The sequence below is a fragment of the Cryptosporidium andersoni genome (assembly GCF_001865355.1).
Source record: "Cryptosporidium andersoni isolate 30847 chromosome Unknown contig_25, whole genome shotgun sequence".
Classification (NCBI taxonomy): Eukaryota; Apicomplexa; class Conoidasida; order Eucoccidiorida; family Cryptosporidiidae; genus Cryptosporidium; species Cryptosporidium andersoni.
Window position 1 is genome coordinate 166247 of NW_027122911.1, and position 22465 is coordinate 188711.

Below are 22465 nucleotides of genomic sequence, written 5' to 3' on the forward strand. Positions count from 1 at the left end.
ATGCATGCATAGATTTCTATCTTTGTGGGGGGGAATTGTATAGTAAATACATCAGAATATTTATAATTATGATAATTAAAAAAAAAAAAAAATAAATATAATAAAGAAATAAATAAATAAATAAAAATTGAAATTATTTAATAATTGAAAAATCTTTAAAATATCTTTCATTTATTGTAATAAAATCTGATACTTGACATTTTTCAATAATAGATGCTGGACTTCCTTCATTTTTTAACCATTGTACCCTAATAGTTAGATTAAATAATTAAATACTTAAATATTAATATAAGATTATATATTTGGACTTACATAGATCTTACAGATTGTTCATCACCTTCCAATTGGCCTCTAACTGTTCCATTAGGTGTATTAGAACACCAGCCTGTAAGTAATAATTGGTGTGCTTTTTCTAATGTATACTTCCTAAAATAAACACCTTGTACCTTCCCAAATACTTCAAAATCACAAGAAATCATAATTTCAGAGTAATAATACTACAAATATAATAGTGAATTATAAAGTAATAGTGGGAGACCCGCCACCTATATAATTGTAATATAAAATTTAGATAAGGAATAAGAGAATATAATATACAAAAAAATTTATATATTACAAAAACTTGTAAAATAATAATTAAAAAGTGGATATTACAGAAATAAATATCAATTTATAAAAATAAGATTCAGAACTTAATAAAAGTATACTTTAGTGTATCTTTTTTAGAAAAAAAAAATTTGCGCATTTGCAAATAGATACTCCGGGTAAGCTACATAAATTAACCGCATCTCTCCAATCCTGGATATATAGATAGAAATGTAATGGACAGGACAGGATAAATAATGGACTTATATCGCTGCAATTGCACTATACGTAGTAAGCATCTGACATTTCAGTGAGACATCCGAAGATATTCCTGAATCTAGCAGTACTAAGGTTTGATTTATAAAATATATAAAGAAAAAGTAGGGTTGAGTAAGGTTTATCTGAAACAGTTTATATAATTGTAGTATGTTATTTAGAATCAATTTATTATTCATTTACATATAAGGGAAGGATAACTGATAGTTTTATTCTTGATATTATTTGGTATTATTTGATATTATTTGATATTATTGACATTAATATTGGAAGAATTAAACAATAAGGAGATGCCATTAAGTCAGAATATGAATATGACAGAATTGTCCAGATTCAGGACCAGGATTTGTGAAAGAAAAGCTCTACACGGTGTATGTGAGTTAGATGAACGTTGTCCATTTTCACATTGTCTTTCATGGCATCGTCGTAATCCATATGAATATGCATATCGGCCAAATCTATGTCCTAATGTTGTATTTCATAATGAAAATAAGAAGATGAGGGTAAAGAATTATTGTCAGCGTGGTAGGATGTGTATGTTTTCTCATACTAAAGAGGAGCAAATGTATCATGTATTAGTATATAAGACACAGCTTTGTAGGGAATATCCTCTTTGTACAAAACATTATTGCCCTTTTGCTCATGGACTAGATGAATTACGTAATCCTGAATCTATAGATTTTGATCCAGTACAAGGCCCTGAGGTTATAGAAAGACAACGACTAATTCATGATAGTAATAAATTATCAGAAGATATGGATTGTTTATTAGGTGAAATTACAGATGGAAACTTGAGAAATAATGAGATAACTGAACATTCACCAATAAGATATCATAAACACTTAGGTAATAAGATGCATGGTTCAAATAATTTACACTCACCTAAAAGAAATGGTAGGAACTCAAGAAATAAGAATAATCATAATGAATCTTGTAAAGGTGAAGTTACTCTAATAAATAATAATAATGATTCCCCAGTCACACCTTCTACTGGATGTGAAACACCACTTCCTCGTCATGGGAAAGTGGAATATACATGTTTAAATGAATCTCCTAAGAGCTATACACAGAATGAAGTAGATAAACAAAATACTGATAGATTACTGAATACAACAAATAGCTCAAGAAAAGATACCCATAGACACTTTGATAATAGTAATGAATTACATACTGCAAGGGATAATATCAAAATTCCTCCTCCACCCTGTAATGTACTTGGGTTGGGTTTTTCATCTGGAGATAGAAGGAATTTGGATGATTGCTCTAATAAATTTGAGTTTAATTCATTACCATGGACAAATGATTGTAATATATCTAGTCCAAATAACTCAAATAATCCTGCTATTTATAAGAATATGCATAATTCAAATGTTAATGATGATTATGATAATGGTACTAGTTTAGAACAGATGTCATATTTGATGCAATTACAATTATTATCTCTTTCAGACAATCCAAATGAAGGAAATGTAAATAAAGATATGAAACATAATGAATGGCACTTTTCAGGGGCTCCATTTGGTTTAGCTGGAATATGTGGTTTTTCAAATGAAGACAATGCTATTAATGTATATACACCTGATTTAACACCACATTCAGAGAATACTGCTGCATTAACTATATCAATGACTTCAAGTGCCATTAATTCAGGATCAAATTTAATAGATCAAACACATAACTATTTTGAAGAAATAAAATGTGATAAAGAAAGAAATATTACTGTAGATAGTGATAAGCATAACAAGAAGTGTGATGACAACGCATGGCAACTGTTTCATCCTAATCTATTTACAGCTAATAGTAGTGAAAAGGTTTTATGGACAGAAGGTTGCTGGGTAAATACTTCCAACTATTAATTAAATGAAGCTTCCTAAACTAGTTATCTCTATATTTAGTAGATATTTACAGCTATTTGTTCTTATTGTTTTACTTTCTTATTGATTATTAACATTAATTTACAGAAGTTTTGTTAACAGTTTGTGATCTCTTAAAATTGGGATCAGCTAAACTATGTATAGATATGAATATTCCCTATATTTGTTTAGATTTGAGTATATTTGCTAGTTTGAACTAAACTTGTTATTTCCTATAATTTCATATCAAATCTTGTCTAAGGGTAACAAAAATATGTAATATATTTTAATGTGATCTTTAGGTTGCAATTTAAATAAATTTTTTTCTATTTCTTCACCCAATTTTGATTCTTAAGTTGTAACTGTGTGCACTTAGTGTGATTATTTGGTTTAGAGGGTTGTGGATTCCTTTTATTTAAAGAGCCTTTTTTCCCTTTTTTTTTTTTAAAAAAAGAGAAATCTGAATTTTTCATATGAAATTGATAAATCACATCTACAAATTTAAACAAAAAGTTGTAAATAGGTTTGGGGAGTTTCATAAAGGTAGATATAGTTGGAGGCTAAAAGAATGGTTTCACCTCCAAGCTATACTTTACTTAGTATACAGTATTGGTTCTTATATATTTGCTAAATTAGTAGCTAATTCTGATCCAAAAAATCCAAACTATGATCACTTTGTACAGGATCCAGACAATATAACTAGTATATTTCAATGTAGTATTACTCCACTCTTCAAGTTTATCCCAATACCTGGTTCATATGTCATTACTATTATAATTCTATATACTATACCAGTTATAAGTTTAATTATGGCTACTATAGCATTTGTTTCAGGATTTTGTTTCGGATATTTCAGTAAGATTCCAAGAAGTTACTTTTTTACACCATCTAAAAAGACGAGATTTCTGGGATTTGGATGCAAGGTTCTACCCGTATGCTTTAAGATATTCAATATTATACTTTTCTTGCTATTAAGTATTCCATTTATTTACATATCTACTACTGGGGCATGTTATCGTAGATTAGTTCGTTTTGAACGAAATCAAGTATATAATTGTAGAATTTGGATGGATAAGTGTGCAAAAGATACTAGAATATTTGGTCCACATCTACAATGTAGTTTGAGAAAAAATTTTAAGTACTTCCCCTCAGATATAGTTGAAGATCCTACAATTGGTGAAAATTCAGACATTTTATCAGGTGGTCCAGTTCCACTTTTATGTCCAATATGCAATGAAATACGTATGGACAAAAAATCTCTTTTATATAAAGGTGAAACATATGTTGATCAGTTAAAATTAAAATTATCTCAATTAGAATCTCATAATATCAAACAAAAACAATTAAAGCAAAACGATCCACTTTCTCTGATTCAATTAGAATCACACATACTTAGTACAACAAAAAAAGACAATAAAAAAATCAATTCAAACTATTCAATTCAATGTAATTCATTACTTTGTAAAAAAGAAACTACAAAATCTTTGTATTTAGATATAAAAAAGTTTCCTTTATTTTCAAATCTATCACCTTGGATAGAATATACTATGAAAGACAGAAGTGTAAAAAATAATAATCAATATTCAAATATTAAGTCCATAGTATTTTTACAATTACACTCTCAAACTAATATAAATAATGACAATAAAACTATATTAGTTGATACTAAAAAGCAAAAAAAACCTATTGGTAAAACTAAAAAATTAAAAAAGGAAAAACGAAGTGATATAGAAAAGGTGACTCCAAAATCAAAAGCTTCTATAGAAGCAAATGATATTGTTTCTATAAAAAAACCTATACAATTAGGCCTTGAAAAATCAGAAATCTTCAAGAGGGTTGATCCCCCACTACCCATACAAAGTCGTAATCCTAGCCAATTATTATCACTTAAATACAAAAATATAATGGAAAAATATGCTGCAGCTGCAGCTGCTGCAAGTGGAAATGAAACTAGTTCTCAAGGTGAGTACGTACACAGACCTATTTATTCCAAAATTTCATCAGATAGAGAAGATTCAATAAATAGTGATAAATCAGATAAATTCATTTCTTTTTATCAATTTAGTGGGGATAGAAAACCAACTTCATTAACAAAAGAACAAACATTAAGATTAAGCAGGGAATTTGAGGCTGCACGCTATCAGATACAGGTATCTACACATGAGGGGAGTACTTTTTCAAGATCTACATTTATATTTCTTCTTACTTCGATAATATTTTGGACTCTAATAAAATTTTCATCATCTGTTATTCTTAGCTCTACTCAAATAGAGGGGTGCTTTTATGTCTCAAGTTCAAAGAATATAAGGGGATGGTCAAAGCTAATGTGGATTATAAATTTATTGGGATAATCTTATGACCTTATATCTGTGTTAGCGAGGTTACCCGGTGTGTGGTCGATCTGCCCGAGTGGTTAAGGGGCTTGACTAGAAATCAAGTGCGGTCTCCGCGCACAGGTTCGAATCCTGTGGTCGACGTTTTTGAGATTTTCCATTGCTATTATCAGTTTATATTAAATATAAATACAGTTAAGTTCACTTTTTAGTAATTTAGGCATGGTAATGAACCTAATTATTAAATATGTGTACTAATATAATATATATGGAAGCTCTTTAATTTTAGTAAAGAGTGTATTTTAGTATTTGAATTTCATATCCACTATCTAATACTAACATGAAACTGAACTTTTGGATAATAAGAGGTAGTGTGACTTTTGAGATAGTATTACCTTTTAACTATATCTTATATATTTTCTCTAAAATGCAGTGTTATTCTATTTTACTTTGCTAGTTTTCATTACAAATATTAAAATATCTTTTCTAGAATTCGGATTTTTATTAAATAAAAAAAGAAAATTAAGAAAATAGTTAAAAAAGAAATTTATACAACTATAAAAGATTCTTAATGTAATTATTTAATTTTTAAATGAGTAGAAACGACAATAATTGATATTACTTTTATATTAAGTTAATCATCTGAGAATTATTCAATATAAATAATAAATAATGTATATTTGATTTTCTTTAAGGTTTATAAGAAAAATTTACTAAAAAAGAAATATAACTTTCAAATTCTTAAAAAAATTCAATAGATAAATTTCAAATAAATTGTACTTTTGTTTCAGTAATATAATATTCTGATCTAAAGGTTTATCGATATTATTTGATTATTAGCTAAAAATAAATAAAAATAACTAAGCTCAATAATTTTTATTTTCTGTTCTGAAAAATAAACGTTCAAAAATAACAAGATAAACATTCTTATCCCTTAAAAATAACATTGGATATATTTAATATTATTCAAGCAAAAAGAAAGTTAAAAAACACAATTATCAGTAAAATATCAAAGATAAATTTATTTAATAGTTTCAATCTTATAGTTAATTAAAAAAAAAGTATATTAAAATTGTTATCTGAAATATAAACTGTAGATTTATAGATATTTACTCATTGTATATTAAGTAAAAATAAAATATAATGTATGAGTCACTTCTTAAATCAAATTTATTCAATACTAATAATTTATTTCCTTTAATACATATTCTTTAAAATATTTTTTTAAATTTTAAAATTTATCTTTTTCTTATTTCTATAATGTAAGATAAATAGCTAATTCTAATAGTTTCTATTTTATTTCTTCTTTATTTATTATTTTATTTATCATTTATTTTTCTACTCTTTTATTATCTATTTCCGATCTATATTATATTCCAATAATTAGATAAATGATAATGATTTCTTCAATATGAAATTATAATTACTTCAATTTAATTATAAATATTCCTATTCGACTACAAATATTTACAATCTCTATGAAATTATCAAATATTACCAGGTTATTGTGTAGTAATTATTTGAGAATTTCAATTCTATACTCAGTAAAATTTATTATTCAGTAATTAATCAACCAAATTAAGAAACACAATAATAAAATTTAGTATATTAAAATATTAGTCTTTATTATCATTTAGTATTTTATTTATAGAGTATTATATTTTAATATATATTTAATAAATCATTTTACTATTATTTAATAAAACATAAGACTAAATTGAATAATTATTAAATATATCTACATTAATACTTTACTTTAATAAGATTTTACTTATTTTTATTATAATATTTTGTAGATAAAATAGATTATTGTTATCTGAAAAATATTAATTAATATTAAAAAAATTATTAAATAAATTTACAAATTAACTTCTAAATAGTAAATTATATAAAGGCCAATTTCAAATAGTAACAATATTTTGCTACTTTATAAGTATTAATTAAATAATATAACTCATTCTATAACTAAAGAACAAAGTACATATTAAATTTTTTTTTTTTTTTAATTTAGTTATTATTACAAATATTATAAATTATATTAAAGTAGTCTATACATTAATTTATTTAGTAATTAAATTTCCTTTTTATTAGAAAATCTCCCAAATAATTATACATCTATAATTATCTATTATACTCCAACTTTTATTATAGATAAGATTAAAAAAAAATCAGACTTAGATTCTTCTTATTAAAAACCAAAAACCAAAGCAAGGTTCGCTAATTTAATTATTCAATTTGGCTTCCTTTCTAAAGAAAAAAAGTATAGGAACATTCTCTAGTTGCTAATAAGTATAAATTTATAAGTTATTATAATTATTGGTATTTTAAAAAAAGTATTCCAAAATGTTAAATAAATGAGTATCTTAATCTTAATTTAATATTTCACTAAATCATAAAATCTACATAAAGACTACCTTATTATATAGCAGGGTCTAACAACAAAAACATTTTATAAAGTTATTCTTTTTAAATCTGCATTACTTCATTTATGTTATAATTCTATAGTTAAATTGTATTAGAGGGTATTAGTAAGTTTAATATATCAATATGAGCAAATCCTTAAATAATCTTTTATGACAAATTTTGGGATTTAACTCTTGAAATTTCAATACGACATATTTATTGATACTATAAAGTCATGGTATTTTGTTATATTTAATAAATATTATATAACTACACCTAATATATCTAAATAGAAATTTATTGTAATTATAATAAAAGCTTGATAACTATTATTAAAATAAAAAAGTTATATTGAAAGTTCTTTATTATTTTAACATAATAAAGAACTTAAATTATTATATATATAATAATAAACTTGATTATTTACCTAAAATATAAGTGATACTTAGCAACTATAAGTTATGTATTCATATATATTTAACAAAATAGTGATGATAAATCTTTTTATAATATATTAAACTTATGAAATTCTTATTGATAATTATTACAAAGTAAAAAATAATAAATTTCTATAGAAATATCATATTAAATATTGATATTAAAAACAATACAAAAATAAATTCTATGTAGAATTAATTTTATAAATTAAATTAACTTAATTTTTACACTACAGGTAATAAATAAGTCTAATTATATATTTGAAATTAAATTAATTGAAGATGAATAATTATCAATAATTAATAATAGCTAAAGATAAGTTAAATAATTTTATGTAAGGTAATTACCTAAAATTTTTTACTATAGGTTTTAGAAAGATAAAAACTTGTAATATTACTATAGGCTTGCTATTTTCACAGTTTATTAATTAGATAGGATAATAATTTGTAAGATAAGTATTATATATAGGCTAGTAACAAAAATTAAGCTAAATAAATCACTTTTTAGATTTATTAATAAGATATATAAACATTAGATAAATATTTAAATAGTTTAATAATGTTGATATATATATGATAGATAATTTTAGTTAAATTATAAAAAAAAATTGTAAATATTAAATATCACATTAAAAAAGTGATAATCTTATTGAAAATATTACTTCACAGTATAAAACTAGTAATTGAATTTTAGATAATATATTTACAATATATACTGATTAGATAGATTATTAGGATTCATGAAATTATACAAGGGTAACCAGAATTTATAGGAACTTTTTTGTAAAGAACTATTTAATGTACCTAATATATTTAGTACAAAATATTGTAATATTTGAAGTATTAAATATTAGAATGTCTTGCCTCACAATATTTATTCTGATAGTAATAGTACATTTACTAAGATACAAAGTTATGAGAAATCAGCGCTATATATGATACTATTATTTAATGTAGGTGCAATATTAACAATAGAACATTAATACCCAGGGAATGGGTACATTGAATTTACCCCTTTGATTTTGTAATTTAGGTAAATTTCAGATACATATTAAGGGATGAATAAACTAGAGGTACGAGGTTTTAGTCTATTTTGGGGTTTAATTATCTTTAGTTGCATATATCTTATGACATTGACATTTGGATTACAGAGTGATTTCCAGATGTTAAGTTCTACAAGTGATTATAATGATGAAAGTAGTACATATACAAATAAGTCAGTTAGTGAGAATTTCATTAGTAATCCTTTACCGTATATAATAGTGGCTTGGGTAACAATTCATATTCTCCTTGGATGGTTTTTCTGTTGTTATATGATAAGTGAGAGGAGTAGAATGAAGCCTATATCTATTTCATTTTAAGGATATTAGGAGAAATGAAACCCTATAGTATTATATTTTCTTTTCTCTTATTTTCTTGTATACAATATTTAATTTTGATTTCTGTTTATTAATAATTAATACTATAAAACGTGTAAAATGCACCCTCATGACCCGCTTGCCATTTAAAGTGTGGAATATAAGGTACTTAAGGGAGCTTATTTGATACTTCTATTATAGATAAAAGTCCTAGGAATATAAATCTTAGTAATATTAACTTTTAATGAGACAAGGAGGTCCAATAAACTATGGAGGAACTGCAGTTGTACCAAATATTTCTACTTATAGGTCCAGTAATGAGTTCTTTGTGGATCACCGTAGAGGTGAAGTTAAAGAACTATTTGATAAACTCAAACAGGTAATAAATACTCGAGATAGAGAAAAGAGAATAGAGGTTTTTCAAAAAGTAATAGCTTATATAACTTTGGGTATAGATGTTTCAAGCTTGTATAGTCAAATGGTACTAGCTAGTGCAACTCAGGATCCAGTAGAAAAGAAGATTGTTTATCTATATTTGACACATTATGCTGAGAGTAATTCTGAACTTGCACTACTTACAATAAATACATTACGCAAAGATTGCCAGGATGAGGATCCTGTAATTCGTTGTTTGGCTTTGAGAAGTTTTTGTTCTTTGAGAATTCCTATTTCTTTGGAATATATTGAACAAATTTTAATAAATGGGTTAAATGATCATGTTGGTTATGTTAGGAAAACTGCCATAATGGGTTGTTTAAAATTTTATCATTATGCTAAGGATGAATTTAAACGAACTCAAATACAAAAAATTTTAAATGATATGATTTATAGTGAGATTGATCCTCAAGCATCAATTAATTTAGTATATGTACTAAATGAAATGAATTTAGAAAGTGGTGGACTATTTTATACGAAGCATCTACTTTTCCAATTATTAAATAGAATAAAATCTTTTAATGAATGGGGGCAATTCTCAATATTTCAACTAACATTATCATATATACCTACTTTAATAAATAAGAATAGAAATAATAATAATTTAGTAGAAAATTTAGAAGAAAACCGAGAGTATATTTCTTCAGAAATATATGATATACTAAACCTTCTAGATGATAGAAGTCGTTATTCTAGTGCTACTGTCCTATTAACTTGTACACAGCTATTCTTGTACATGACAAAATCTAATAGAAAATTATATTATCAAGTAATACAGCGTCTAAAAGGTCCATTAATAACTATAGCCTCAACTTCTATTCCCGAGATATCATATATTGTATATATTCACTTGAGATTTCTATTTTCACAGATTTGTAACTTTCAAGCAAAATATACAACTTGTATACAAGATAAATATAAGGATTTTATCAATGATGATAAAAGTGAAATGGATATGATGAAATGCTTTGAAAATGAGTTCAGACAGTTTTTTGTACGTTGTGGTGACCCTGGTTACATTAAATCTATAAAATTAGATCTAATTGTATTTGTATCATCACAAGAATATGTATTGGAGATAATTGAAGAGCTTTACCACTGTGTATATGAATTAAAAGATACAGATATAGCTCCTAAAGTTATTTATTCATTATCATTAGTTTTTTTAAAGTATATGAACTGCAAATATGGATTAATTACAAATGATGATGACTCAGTATCTGTATCCACTGATCTTATGGCTACAACTTGCATAAATTATTTATGTGATTTATTACTTTCTGATTATGAAGATATAGTGAGTTCATCAATAGAATCAATAGAAATGTTATTACAAATATATCCATCATTATTTATTGAGGCAATAAGACTTTCTATAGACTTTGATTTAGTCTACAGATTATCCCTTGAATCAGTAGGGATTGCATCATTATGTTGGATTATTGGACAATTTATTCATGAATTAAATGAGGATGCAATCCTTATTTTTGAATATATTGCTGATAATATCTTGAATAATTCTAATCTAGATAACTATTCAAATACTATACTACCAAAATTGCTGAATACAATGTTGATTAGTTGCTGTCGTATATTTTTTTTTAATCCTGTATACTGCCAAGATATTTTGGGTGAGCTATTTAGTTATATGATAGAAAAATGCAATAACCCTGATATTAAAGATCAAGCATTATTTTATTACAGGTTATTGCAATACGACTATAAACTAGCAAAGGAAATATTCAGTTTTAATGGAAAAGCTAGTGAATATTTTAGTATAGATAAAGCAAAACAAACAAATATTACTGCACAAGATATATTAACTGATTTTGTGGATAAATGGAATTATTTTGACTTAATAGAAAAATTCAATACTTTTGAAGTAATTTTGAGTGATGATCTGGATGTAGGGAAGACGATACACTTAAAAGGAAATTATATTACTAATGACAATGTCATAGATTCAATTGGTACTCAAACAGAGAATAGAACTAACAATAAAATACAATATTTGGCTGGAAATAACTTAAATATGGCTCAAATACCTAACTATTGTTTAAAAGCATCGATTAGTATGCAACCTAATATATTTGAAGAGAAATGGGACAAATTAAGTACAACTATGGCAATGAAGAGACATCTTAAATTGCCTTCAAATACTGAGATGTGTACACTTCTAGATAATATAGAAAACGATTTGGTAAATCAAAATATCTATTGTATGGCATCAGGTCAATTTGATGATAAAATATATAAAATGTATATCTTCTGCACTATCCAAGACTTCACTAACAAAACTGAGATTCCTTGCTTTGCAGAACTTATATTTCAATCAACTACTTTGCATAACTACTATCTGCTTGAATGTTGTATCAAAGCTTCACCAAAAGGTGATAAACATGATGGGAAAGATGCTGCAAATATAACATGGAATCATATAAAAATCCCTTTTCAGCAATATTTAGTTAAATTTGGAGGTTAATCTTAAACATATTTGGGATATATTGGAGTTCATATTGATTTATTTTATTTATTTGTGTATACAATATCTAATCAATAGATTATAAATTGTACGAAGGCTAAAATTCCAGGGATGTCTAGTCAATTCTAGTTAATATAATTTGACTAATGTCTATATATCTTGAAATTCTATAGCAGTATACTTTTAGATACTTAATAGATATAAATATCAATATTACATTAGCTATTAAGGTTCATATTTTCATTTTACTTTTCTGTATTACCACGGGGTTCGTACCTAGTTTTTAGGTAAACTTCCTCACCGCCTAAATAATGTTTTCATGCTCAATCGATACCACTTTTGGCGATAAATTTAGTTCCCATCCTAGAAACACTTCTGCAAATACATGGGGAGAAATACAAGGTTTTTTTTAAGGTAAAGATGGATAACTTAGAATTTGCAGATGCAATAATTATACAGAAAAGTAGAGAAACTCAACTACAACAATTCACTCGGTAAGTTTAGTGGAGTACTATAGTAATTTCATGGCTATAAAACAGTAAATAAAAGTTCTTAAAAGTAGCCATCATTATCTAATGAAGATCTGATATTTCTTATGAAATGATATTAATATTTTCAGAGATCTAAATGAATACTTTACATTAATGGATATTAAGGATCATGAGTATTATTCATTATCAGAGATTATCAATAAAATCCATAAATCTGGAATACCTTTCAGTACTGAGATGGTGAAAAAAATTTTCTTATCTGTGAATATGACTCATCCTGATAGGTGTAATGGTAAACAGCTTAAAGAGAGTTATATTAAACGTCGATGGGAGCTTCAAACAATGTTGGATACTTGTAATAAGGAATTTGAGGCATTAGAACAACTTAGACACCAAGCAGAACATAACCTAAGAAGATATGAAACTGAGGAAAACAAATATTGTTCTCAAAGCAAATTAACTATACAAATTGTAAGCTTTGAGCCAATATATATGATTAATATGGAGACTCGATATAAGATAAATTTGGAATGTCAAGAACAAGTTATTGATACACAATGGAAAAGTATTGAAGATGAGAATACTATATTTTGGAATGAACTTTTTAGTTTTGAAATTGGTCAGACAAGTGATTTAGAATCTTGTGACTTAATTATTAGATTATTTAACTTTTATGATTGTATAGCTAAAACTAACATTATTATTGAAGATTTGGCAGATCAAAGGAGACATGAAATTAAAAAAGATATGTATAGCATTAGTGGAGATGAAGTAGTTGGTAGCTTATTAGTATCATGTCAATGGTTATACTCAAGATATATTTTATATAAAAGCTATGTGAGAGAATTCAAACAAAAACGTGATCAAAAGTTGAATGATATGTCGATATATCAGCAAGAATTGAAATTATTAGATGAACCATTTCTACCTAAAGATAATAGTGAAAACTTAAGCTTTTATATTGATGCTATTCCTGAATATATTGCTGATAAAATTGATGTTATTCTTACTCAACTTAAGATTAATCATCCTACAATTTTATACAAGTATATTATATTTATATCCTTCTGCCTTCAATGGATTGCAAGTGCAACTAGATCTTGTTTTCTAGATAGTTTAATTACAAGTTACATATTTTGGTGTGATTTAGGGACAGATAACTATAATTCTACAAGATGGAATAAAACAAATTTTCAGTATATACTCTTCAGTATTCTTGCATCGTTAATCTTGGATGTAGTTTGGATGATTATGTACTTTCCTGCCTGGAATATAAGCTCAGAAGAAAGCGACTTAAGAAATTTCTCGAAAATATTCACATTCTTTAACTTCATGTGGAAGATAGTCATATTTCTTGTTATCTGGAAGTCTAGACATGACTTTATAAAGTATTTAGAGTACAAAGAAAGTTTATTAAGGAAGAAACGAAGAAATATCCTATTTTCAAACTAGTTTAGTTCAATTTATATATTCAATTTTATCTAGTATTATTTGTAGTGAATTAAATATTAAATAAGATAAACTTCATGAGGTCCTTATTTAACTTTATAGAATAATACCAAGTAAATAAAGCCAAATATTGACAATATTATCGGGTCTATTCAGAAAAAAATACCTTGAACGAAAAATAATACCTTAATAAAATTCTATAAGAAAAAAAAGTCAGTAAATCTCCATAAATAGAGGCCAAATTAGTAAATACCAGATATAACTTCCAAAATATATTATTATTAGATTAGAGTTAGTGGATCTAAATCTGAAATATAACTTCATTCTTCTATAATACAAAGTATTGCCTTTATTTATTGGGTTTTGGAGGTAACTTTATCCCAATATGAAGTTCCGAAATTCTTCAATAAATCTATACCGGAATGTAGCTTACTTGTAAGAAATTCCCTTTTTTCACATCCAAAGACTTTGTCAGTACCATATTTAGCCATATTTAATGTGAAAATTAAAACCTCCTTTGGATACCCAAAAGGATCACTTCTAATACCGACAATTACAGATCCACACTTATCAATAAAGAATAATCCATATTCACGTATATACAAAATAAGTTGATCTACATATAGTCTTAAATCAATCCATAATTTGCGAGTGTAATTGTAGGCTTCAGTACTTCGCTCTACAATAGTTGGTTCTATATCTTTGATATTTTCAAGACCCCATGTTGTTAGATTGAAAATATGTGACAAAATAGGAAGGTCTCGTATTTTATTAGTAGCATAGGCAAAAAAAGTTGAAATTGAACCCTTTCTAAATCTAGGATATGAGAATATTACTCTATTTGCTTTTAATTTTTCTTCATATTTCTCTGTAAAGTTACTTTCATTATTTCTAACTTCCTCGATAGTTGAAGAGGCTATATCTACAGCTTCTTCAGTCGTTATATATGAACGATGATATGGTACCCATTCAACATTCTCCATGATTGCATTCTTTCCGTTCCCAAGCATTTCTACAGTACGGTTGTATATAGGTTTAGAATATCCCAAAGAGATTGATATTAAGTTAGGAACTGAAAAGTCCCCCTCCTCTTTGCTAATTAGGAAAGTCTCTATCTTTCCTAAAACTGTACTTAATTGGGAAGATTCTCTTTCTGACATTGTAAATAATCCTAGAATTAAATTTTATAAATCAAGATAAAAAAATCTACTTACTGACTGATATTGGTGTGCAGCTAAAAGTTTTTTAGGGGGGGTAACAAAGATTATTGTACGGATGGGCGCCACAATTGTGCCGCATGTAGGTATCTATGAAAGGGGGGTCTATTGGCAGTAATTTATAGATTTCGGAATAAGATAGTAATAAACACCTTGGACTAGAGACATATTAGATCTTATATATATTAAATCTTATATATAGAAAATTTATTATGAATAATCAGGAAATATGCCCTATTAAATATAATTTTATGGGGTTTCTTTGGAAATTACATACCAGAGGTGAAGATAATAGCAAAGACCCTCTCTTTGACTACTTATATAAATTCTGTATAAATGAGTACTGTTATGATCTTTCTAGAGAAGGATTTTTGGGTCAAGGTAGCTTTTTTAGGGCTTATAAATGTAAGAGTATACTTTTAGAGTCAGAGGGTAAAGTATATTTAAGAACTCTCCGTATTGGGCTTTTATCATGTTTAAAGTCGCATAGATCCGTTATTTATTATGAATCTGGTGAATATATTGTAATTTCAATGTATCAGAGATTTTTAATAGAGTGTTTAATGATGAGTTTTCTTAATCATACGAATATAGTTAATGTATATGAAGTAATAGAATTACCTAATTCAAACCAAATAATTTCCGTCCAAGAGTATCTACCATTTTCAATAATGTACTGGGATGAAGAGACCTGTAGTTATTCAGCAAAAAGGAATCAGAATTTATTTATATATCCTGAACATATTGCTCTTAAGATTTTTTCTCAAATAGTTAGCTGTGTAGAATACCTTCACTGTAACAATGTTGTACACAAGGATATTAAACCTGATAACATTTTAGCTAGTGAATCTCTGGAAGACTATGCAGTTTACTTGTCAGTTGATAGTTCTCGAGTGGATAGTGATTCAGATATTTGTTCCCAAATATCTTCCAATTCATCTTTTGAAGATATCTGCCTTTGGCACGATGCACCAACATTTACGAGCCTTAAATTAGCAAGGGATTCTTTTAATGAGTTTTTAAAAAAAAATTCGAAAGTATGCTTACTTGAGTATATAAGAGAATCTCTTGATTGTACCCAAAATAATAAAGCAAATAAGATACCAATGTTTAATACACTTTTATTGGATACTGGACCAAAATTCAAGCCAAATAAATTAAAGGTTAAACCTCAAAAGAATTTATTTCCTATAGTTAAGCTAGCAGACTTTAATTCAGCTGTAGTTGTAGATCAGAAATCTTGTATATATGATTCAGGTAAGTATCTAGCATTCATAATACATCTAATTTCTACATAGTATATATATATATATATATATATATTTTAACTTTAGAGGGTACTTTAGTTTTTATTCCACCTGAATGTTTTACTTTGAAATGTCCTGAGGAAGGAGTAAGTGGTTATAAAAGGGATATTTGGTCACTTGGTTGTCTTCTATATTGCTTACTAACTGGAAAATTACCTTATTATGGAACAACATCTCGGGAACTTTTAGATTCAATAAGAAGAACTAAAACAAATCTTAATTATAATATAGATGTAACAGAGGAAACGAAGTTATTAATACAAAATATGTTAAATCCTAATCCTAAAGAGAGATTATCAATACAGGAAGTTAAGCGATTTTTAGAACTTAAATTAACTGATTAGTGATTTTATATGCGATAACAGTAATTAGTTTAAAATTTTCAATCGGAAATTTGAAGTAATGTGTCATTCATTCTTTATTAGTAACCAATAGATATCAAATACACTTTAACTTACCGAAAATAAGATTTGACAAGCGCTTGGATTGCAATAATGGTTTTTTTTTTAAATAAATATAGTAATGTTTTCATCAACATTCTTTTATTTGGGATGTATAATTGGTCTTGTTTCCTATACACTTTATACACTTAGGAGTGTGATAGTTGTAACTCAAACTAGACCATATAAATTTATTAAAGATAATAATGAAGTTAAAATTCAATATTGTATTAGAACTAATCATTATTTTGAATCTAAATCATCTGATAAGCTTCATGCGTGGTTATATAGACCAAGTATTCAAAAAGACTCATCTGCAGTTAGACCTGTTATTCTAATGGCAGTTGGTCTAGGTACACAAAAAGATTTTAATATATATGTTCACTATGCTAATTTACTTTGTAGTAATGGAATTGCAACATTTATATTTGATTATTCTCACTTTGGAGGATCAGAAGGAACTCCAAGGAATCTTATTGACCCTATTAAACAAAGAAATGAAATAAAAAGTGCTATAGATTACATATATAACAATGATGAGATTGATTATTTATTGAACCAGACTAACAATAGTGCTAGAAAGTCACTTTGTCTTTGGGGAACATCTTTTGCAGGAGGAATGGTCTTCTTAACATATTCAGATGTAAGAGAAGAGATGATAACGGGAACCCCAAGTCCTCTAATTCACTGTATAGTAGCTCATATTCCTTTTTTAAATAAAATATCAGTACTTGAACATATCCAAATACGTGGTATTCAGAATACTTTGAATTCATTAATACTGGTAGTTTTAGATAAGATTTCAAGTGTAATTTTTAAAGATATATCATTAAATATTCCTATAGTTTCAAAAGTGGGAACTTCAGTAATGAAGTTGTCTGATACTGATTATAAAGAATGGGAAAATATTAGGATTAGAGATGAAAAGTCTAATTTATTAAATAATTGGGTCAACTTAACTCCTGCAAGATCCCTGTGGAATATGTTGAAGCATACAAATCCAACATTAAAAGCAGAATATGTCGATATTCCTATTCTGTTACTTCCTGCTATGAGCGACTGTTTCTTAAATATCACTAAAGTTATTGAATTTGCAGCTAAAATTGACAAGAAGTGTGTAAATTGCACTCGTATTCTTGCTTTAGATGGAGGACACTTTAGTTTTAAAACTGGTAATGAGACAAAGAAGTTAATTAAAGAGGTTAGTAAATTTATCTATGATAGTATATATGTAAACAAAAGTGTATAATTCTTAATTTTTAAATTGTAACCATTGAAATAACACTTTATGAGTTCAACAAAATACACTAAATAATAATAAATTAAATTCTAAGTTAGGAATTATGAATGAATCTCTCATTGAATCCGAATTTTGTTAGCTGCAATAGTATATACAGAAAACAATTATATTTCTCGTATTCATGTTCTGTATATTTTAATAGAAATTATCGTTGATTCCATTAGGGATATTTCCATGTGTCATTTTATCTTTAGATTTATCTTCAGCATCAAAGATTGCAGCTTCAGTTGTAGTCATGAGTGATGCTATGCTAGCAGCATCACATAATCCTGATTTCACAACCTTTGTTGGATCCAGTATACCGGCTTGGATCATATCAACATATGTTCCAGTTTGAGCATCAAATCCAGCATACTTTTTATTTTTTGTAAACTGTTTAAGTAACTCTCCAATAATTACTGCACCTTCATATCCAGCATTTGATGCAATCATACGGCATGGGACTTGACATGCCTCTTGAATAATTTTTACTCCCATTGCCATATCATAATTTTTAATTGCATCATCTTCTTTTAGAGATTTTTTACCACTTAATGAATCTCCATACATTAAGTCTGCATCAAGTAAGCTACCTTGAGAATGAGTTTCACTAATTATCCCACTTGAACTTACTTGGGACTTAATAAGATGTTGTAAGTTCCTTGAGGCCCAAAGTAATGCTGATCCTCCACCAGGTACAATACCTTGATCTAGTGCACATTTAGTAGCATTCAATGCATCAATAAATCTATCCTTTAGTTCAGAAATCTCTGTATCAGAATATCCACCAACTTTTATTAAAGCAATACCACCTGTAAGTTTCGCATACCTCTCTTGTATTTTGTCTTTTTCATATTCTGATAAGCTTTTATTTTCATCAAGTTGTGTCTTTAATTGATTACATCGTATATTAATATCATCTATTGATCCTTGACCCTCCACTATAATTGTTTCATCTTTTGTTATAGAGACGCTTTTACATCTTCCCAAGTAATTTTGAATATTTTGGGCTGTTAACTCATCTATTCTTATATCTGAATAATCATCACTAATAACTTTTCCTCCTACAGAAATTGCTATATCTTCTAATAAAGCTCTCTTCTGTTCACCAAATCCAGGAGCTTTAACTGCACAAATCTGTAAATTAAGTCTAAGTTTGTTAACTATCATAGTTGCTAGTGCCTCTCCTTCAATATCTTCAGCTATAATCAATAAAGGAACTCTAACTGATAATATATGCTCCAATAATGGTAGTATTGTCTTGATATTATTCAACTTCTTCTCAAATATAAATATATAGGGATTTTCTAATTCCACTTTTTGGTACTTTGTATTTGTGATAAAGTATGGAGATATATAACCACGATCAAATTTAAAACCTTCTACTAACTCCAATTCACACTGAGTTGTCTTTCCTTCAATGACATTTATTGTTCCCGAATTTCCTACTTTTTCATATGCTTCTGCGATTAAGCATCCAACTTTTGGATCATTGTTTGCACTTATTGTTGCTACATTTAGTATATCATCTTGTGTCTTAATTGGTTGGCTTAAAAGTTCTAGTTCCTCTATTACATGTTTCACAGCAATATTAATTCCACGCAATAAGTCCATGGGATTTAAACCAGCATCAACTTTCTCACAACCACTGCGAAATATTGCTCTTGCAAGAACTGTAGCGGTTGTAGTGCCATCTCCAGCTATATCATTAGTTATAGATGCAACATTCCTCAGTAATTGTGCACCTAGATTCATAGATCTACTTTGAAACTCAATTGAACGAGCAACAGTTACTCCATCCTTAGTTATCTTCGGACCTCCAAAACTTTGTTCTATAACTACATTACGCCCTTTAGGACCTAGTGTTACTCCCACTGCATCTGCCAAATAATTAGCCCCTTTTAGCATTTGTTTGCGAGCGGAATTTCCAAATTTTATTTCTTTTGAAGTACTAGCATATCTGCACCCAATCTTTGTAAATTTGAGGTTACGAAGTGTATTTAGAGTAGAGTTGCACAGTGTCGATAATATAGACATCTCTTATCTTAAAAAAAGTAAGACAGTTAAATTTGTAACAAAATCTAACTTGTAAAGATAAATTTCGGTTGAACTAAAATTCTTAATGTTGTTTATCCTTTATTATGGCACACACTCGAAAATTTAAAAGGTGCAATAAGTATCTATATAAGGCGCCAAAAAATGAGACGAAATCAATTACTTTTTTTGGGCGGGTAGAGTTGGCTTGCAAAATATAGCCGTCTAATAAGGTTAATATTAAGAAAAAAGTTAAAGTTTAGTAGAAATGAATAACTAATAAAGCGAATATTGCCTCAATAGCAATCGCTATGTATTTATATCACACACTATATATACTTATTATTGGAAATATTGGATTCTATTTATTAATAATGGTGATTTGAACATAACTAGTTAATCTGACTAATTTTGTATTATCTGTAATCTATGTCAATATTAAATAAGAGCTAACGATTTCACTGCAAAGTTCACAAATTATTTATACAGAGATAAGAGCTATACTAAATTGAGTTGGTTCACTCCTATATAATTAGAGGAAGGTAATTGTAATGTTAGGTATTATACACCAGTTTAAAAGTATCAAGTATCATGTTTCGTTGTCTTGTCAATAATAATATAACACTTTAATGTTTATTAGAAATGACCAAAATTGGGTTAATTATAATATGTCAATTGATTCTTCTATAAATAATCTGATTTTCTGGAAATATTCTTGTTTGGCAACAATTTCTAGATCGTTGTGGTTTGCACCATCAATCCACCATACTGTTATTGGTATATTATTAACATTCTTCTTAGCACTTTTGTATAACTGAAATGCGTTTTCAATATTAATAATTTGATCATTAAGTCCATGACACAACATTATAGGAAACACAATTTTCTTTATACTTTTATAATTTTTGAAAACATCAAATGGAACAGATATATTAAATTCTGGAATTAGAAGAGCATTTAAACCTGATAATATCCCAGATTGAATAATAATACCTCCTAGGAGACGTCTAGTAGTATCATCTTTTAGCTTTTTCTGTTTTTTACTCAAATGAACAGCTAATGAAAGTGAAGGAGCTGATCCTATACTTTGTCCTAGTAAGAAAATTTTCTGAGTAGGAATCTTTAGTTCATTACATGCATATTTATATACAGATTTTATATCTGCAATTATACCATTTTCTGATGGTTTACCAAATGATATTCCATATCCTCTATAATCATAAGCTAAAATTTGCATTTTTAATTTTGCAGAAAGTCTTATAAGCCATCCTGAAATGTAACCAATATCTGTAGCATTTCCATGACTAAAAATAATAAGTGGTAATAGTTGTGGGTCTTCTATATCTTCCCCAGTTGGTATAATGTGTAAACAAGAAATTGGAATCTTTGATCTTCCACTTGGAAGCCATATAAGATAAATATTCAGATTTAAACCACTTGCTAATAGTGAAAGCTGTTTTTGATTTCCATTAAGTGCTTTTATAAATATTTGCTCAGATTTATATTTGGTAAATAAAACTGCTTCATTAATATCTGATTTCAGGCTAAGTGTCTTCAAAATTAAACCAGATCGTTTAGGAGGAACAAATGTAAATGCATTAGTAATACGCTTTCGTAACCCTAGAATAGTTAAGCAACAAAAAGCAGCTACTATTGGTACTTTGGGTAATTTTTTACTTTTGTCATTGACATTTGTCGTTCCTAAGTTTGTAACATCTTCATATTCTCTATTATTCATTATAATAAACTCATCCAAATAAAAAAGTCGACACTGCTAAAGTTATTTATTAGAAATTCAAAAAGAACATCTAAGGTCTCTTAAAGTAGTGCCAATTTTTTAGATCCAGTTAGGCATTAAGGCGGTAAATATAACAATACAGTATAGAGCTTATATATATAACTAAGGCTGGTTTCAATATAATTTCTTATAAAGTGGATTTATTTATATTGTATATATAATGGATAGTGCATCTAACAAGATTGAGAATACATTACTATATTCAATTTTAGAGGGTTTGGAATCTCTAAATAAGGTACATTATAATAATGTACAACAACTAATATATACCTTAGATGTTCAAGAAAA

The 22465-nt window shown here is 27.2% G+C and overlaps 11 protein-coding genes across 11 annotated transcripts; 7 read left to right on the plus strand and 4 right to left on the minus strand.

The window, feature by feature from the left end:
- Positions 1–133: 133 nt before the first annotated feature.
- Positions 134–479, minus strand: cand_018710 (acylphosphatase protein; the record flags this gene model as incomplete). Its single annotated transcript, XM_067212104.1, has 2 exons — positions 134–248; positions 313–479. The coding sequence occupies 2 exons, from the start codon at positions 477–479 to the stop codon at positions 134–136; spliced, it is 282 nt and encodes a 93-aa protein (XP_067066401.1).
- Positions 480–1151: 672 nt separating this feature from the next.
- Positions 1152–2717, plus strand: cand_018720 (zinc CCCH type domain-containing protein; the record flags this gene model as incomplete). Its single annotated transcript, XM_067212105.1, has 1 exon — positions 1152–2717. One exon carries the CDS (start codon positions 1152–1154, stop codon positions 2715–2717), a length of 1566 nt encoding a protein of 521 aa, XP_067066402.1.
- A 470-nt stretch (positions 2718–3187) lies between these two features.
- On the plus strand, positions 3188–5065 carry cand_018730 (uncharacterized protein; the record flags this gene model as incomplete). The annotated part of the gene is made up of 1 exon (XM_067212106.1): positions 3188–5065. The coding sequence occupies one exon, from the start codon at positions 3188–3190 to the stop codon at positions 5063–5065; it is 1878 nt and encodes a 625-aa protein (XP_067066403.1).
- A 3880-nt stretch (positions 5066–8945) lies between these two features.
- cand_018740 (uncharacterized protein) lies at positions 8946–9248 on the plus strand (the record flags this gene model as incomplete). Its single annotated transcript, XM_067212107.1, has 1 exon — positions 8946–9248. The coding sequence occupies one exon, from the start codon at positions 8946–8948 to the stop codon at positions 9246–9248; it is 303 nt and encodes a 100-aa protein (XP_067066404.1).
- Positions 9249–9489: 241 nt separating this feature from the next.
- Positions 9490–12162, plus strand: cand_018750 (adaptin family protein; the record flags this gene model as incomplete). The annotated part of the gene is made up of 1 exon (XM_067212108.1): positions 9490–12162. One exon carries the CDS (start codon positions 9490–9492, stop codon positions 12160–12162), a length of 2673 nt encoding a protein of 890 aa, XP_067066405.1.
- Positions 12163–12582: 420 nt separating this feature from the next.
- cand_018760 (uncharacterized protein) lies at positions 12583–14105 on the plus strand (the record flags this gene model as incomplete). Its single annotated transcript, XM_067212109.1, has 2 exons — positions 12583–12656; positions 12782–14105. 2 exons carry the CDS (start codon positions 12583–12585, stop codon positions 14103–14105), a joined length of 1398 nt encoding a protein of 465 aa, XP_067066406.1.
- Positions 14106–14455: 350 nt separating this feature from the next.
- cand_018770 (uncharacterized protein) lies at positions 14456–15262 on the minus strand (the record flags this gene model as incomplete). The annotated part of the gene is made up of 1 exon (XM_067212110.1): positions 14456–15262. One exon carries the CDS (start codon positions 15260–15262, stop codon positions 14456–14458), a length of 807 nt encoding a protein of 268 aa, XP_067066407.1.
- Positions 15263–15531: 269 nt separating this feature from the next.
- cand_018780 (protein kinase domain-containing protein) lies at positions 15532–16970 on the plus strand (the record flags this gene model as incomplete). Its single annotated transcript, XM_067212111.1, has 2 exons — positions 15532–16576; positions 16654–16970. The coding sequence occupies 2 exons, from the start codon at positions 15532–15534 to the stop codon at positions 16968–16970; spliced, it is 1362 nt and encodes a 453-aa protein (XP_067066408.1).
- Positions 16971–17148: 178 nt separating this feature from the next.
- On the plus strand, positions 17149–18315 carry cand_018790 (uncharacterized protein; the record flags this gene model as incomplete). The annotated part of the gene is made up of 1 exon (XM_067212112.1): positions 17149–18315. One exon carries the CDS (start codon positions 17149–17151, stop codon positions 18313–18315), a length of 1167 nt encoding a protein of 388 aa, XP_067066409.1.
- Positions 18316–18501: 186 nt separating this feature from the next.
- cand_018800 (TCP-1 CPN60 chaperonin family protein) lies at positions 18502–20382 on the minus strand (the record flags this gene model as incomplete). Its single annotated transcript, XM_067212113.1, has 1 exon — positions 18502–20382. The coding sequence occupies one exon, from the start codon at positions 20380–20382 to the stop codon at positions 18502–18504; it is 1881 nt and encodes a 626-aa protein (XP_067066410.1).
- A 658-nt stretch (positions 20383–21040) lies between these two features.
- Positions 21041–22117, minus strand: cand_018810 (phospholipase carboxylesterase family protein; the record flags this gene model as incomplete). The annotated part of the gene is made up of 1 exon (XM_067212114.1): positions 21041–22117. The coding sequence occupies one exon, from the start codon at positions 22115–22117 to the stop codon at positions 21041–21043; it is 1077 nt and encodes a 358-aa protein (XP_067066411.1).
- Positions 22118–22465: the final 348 nt, after the last annotated feature.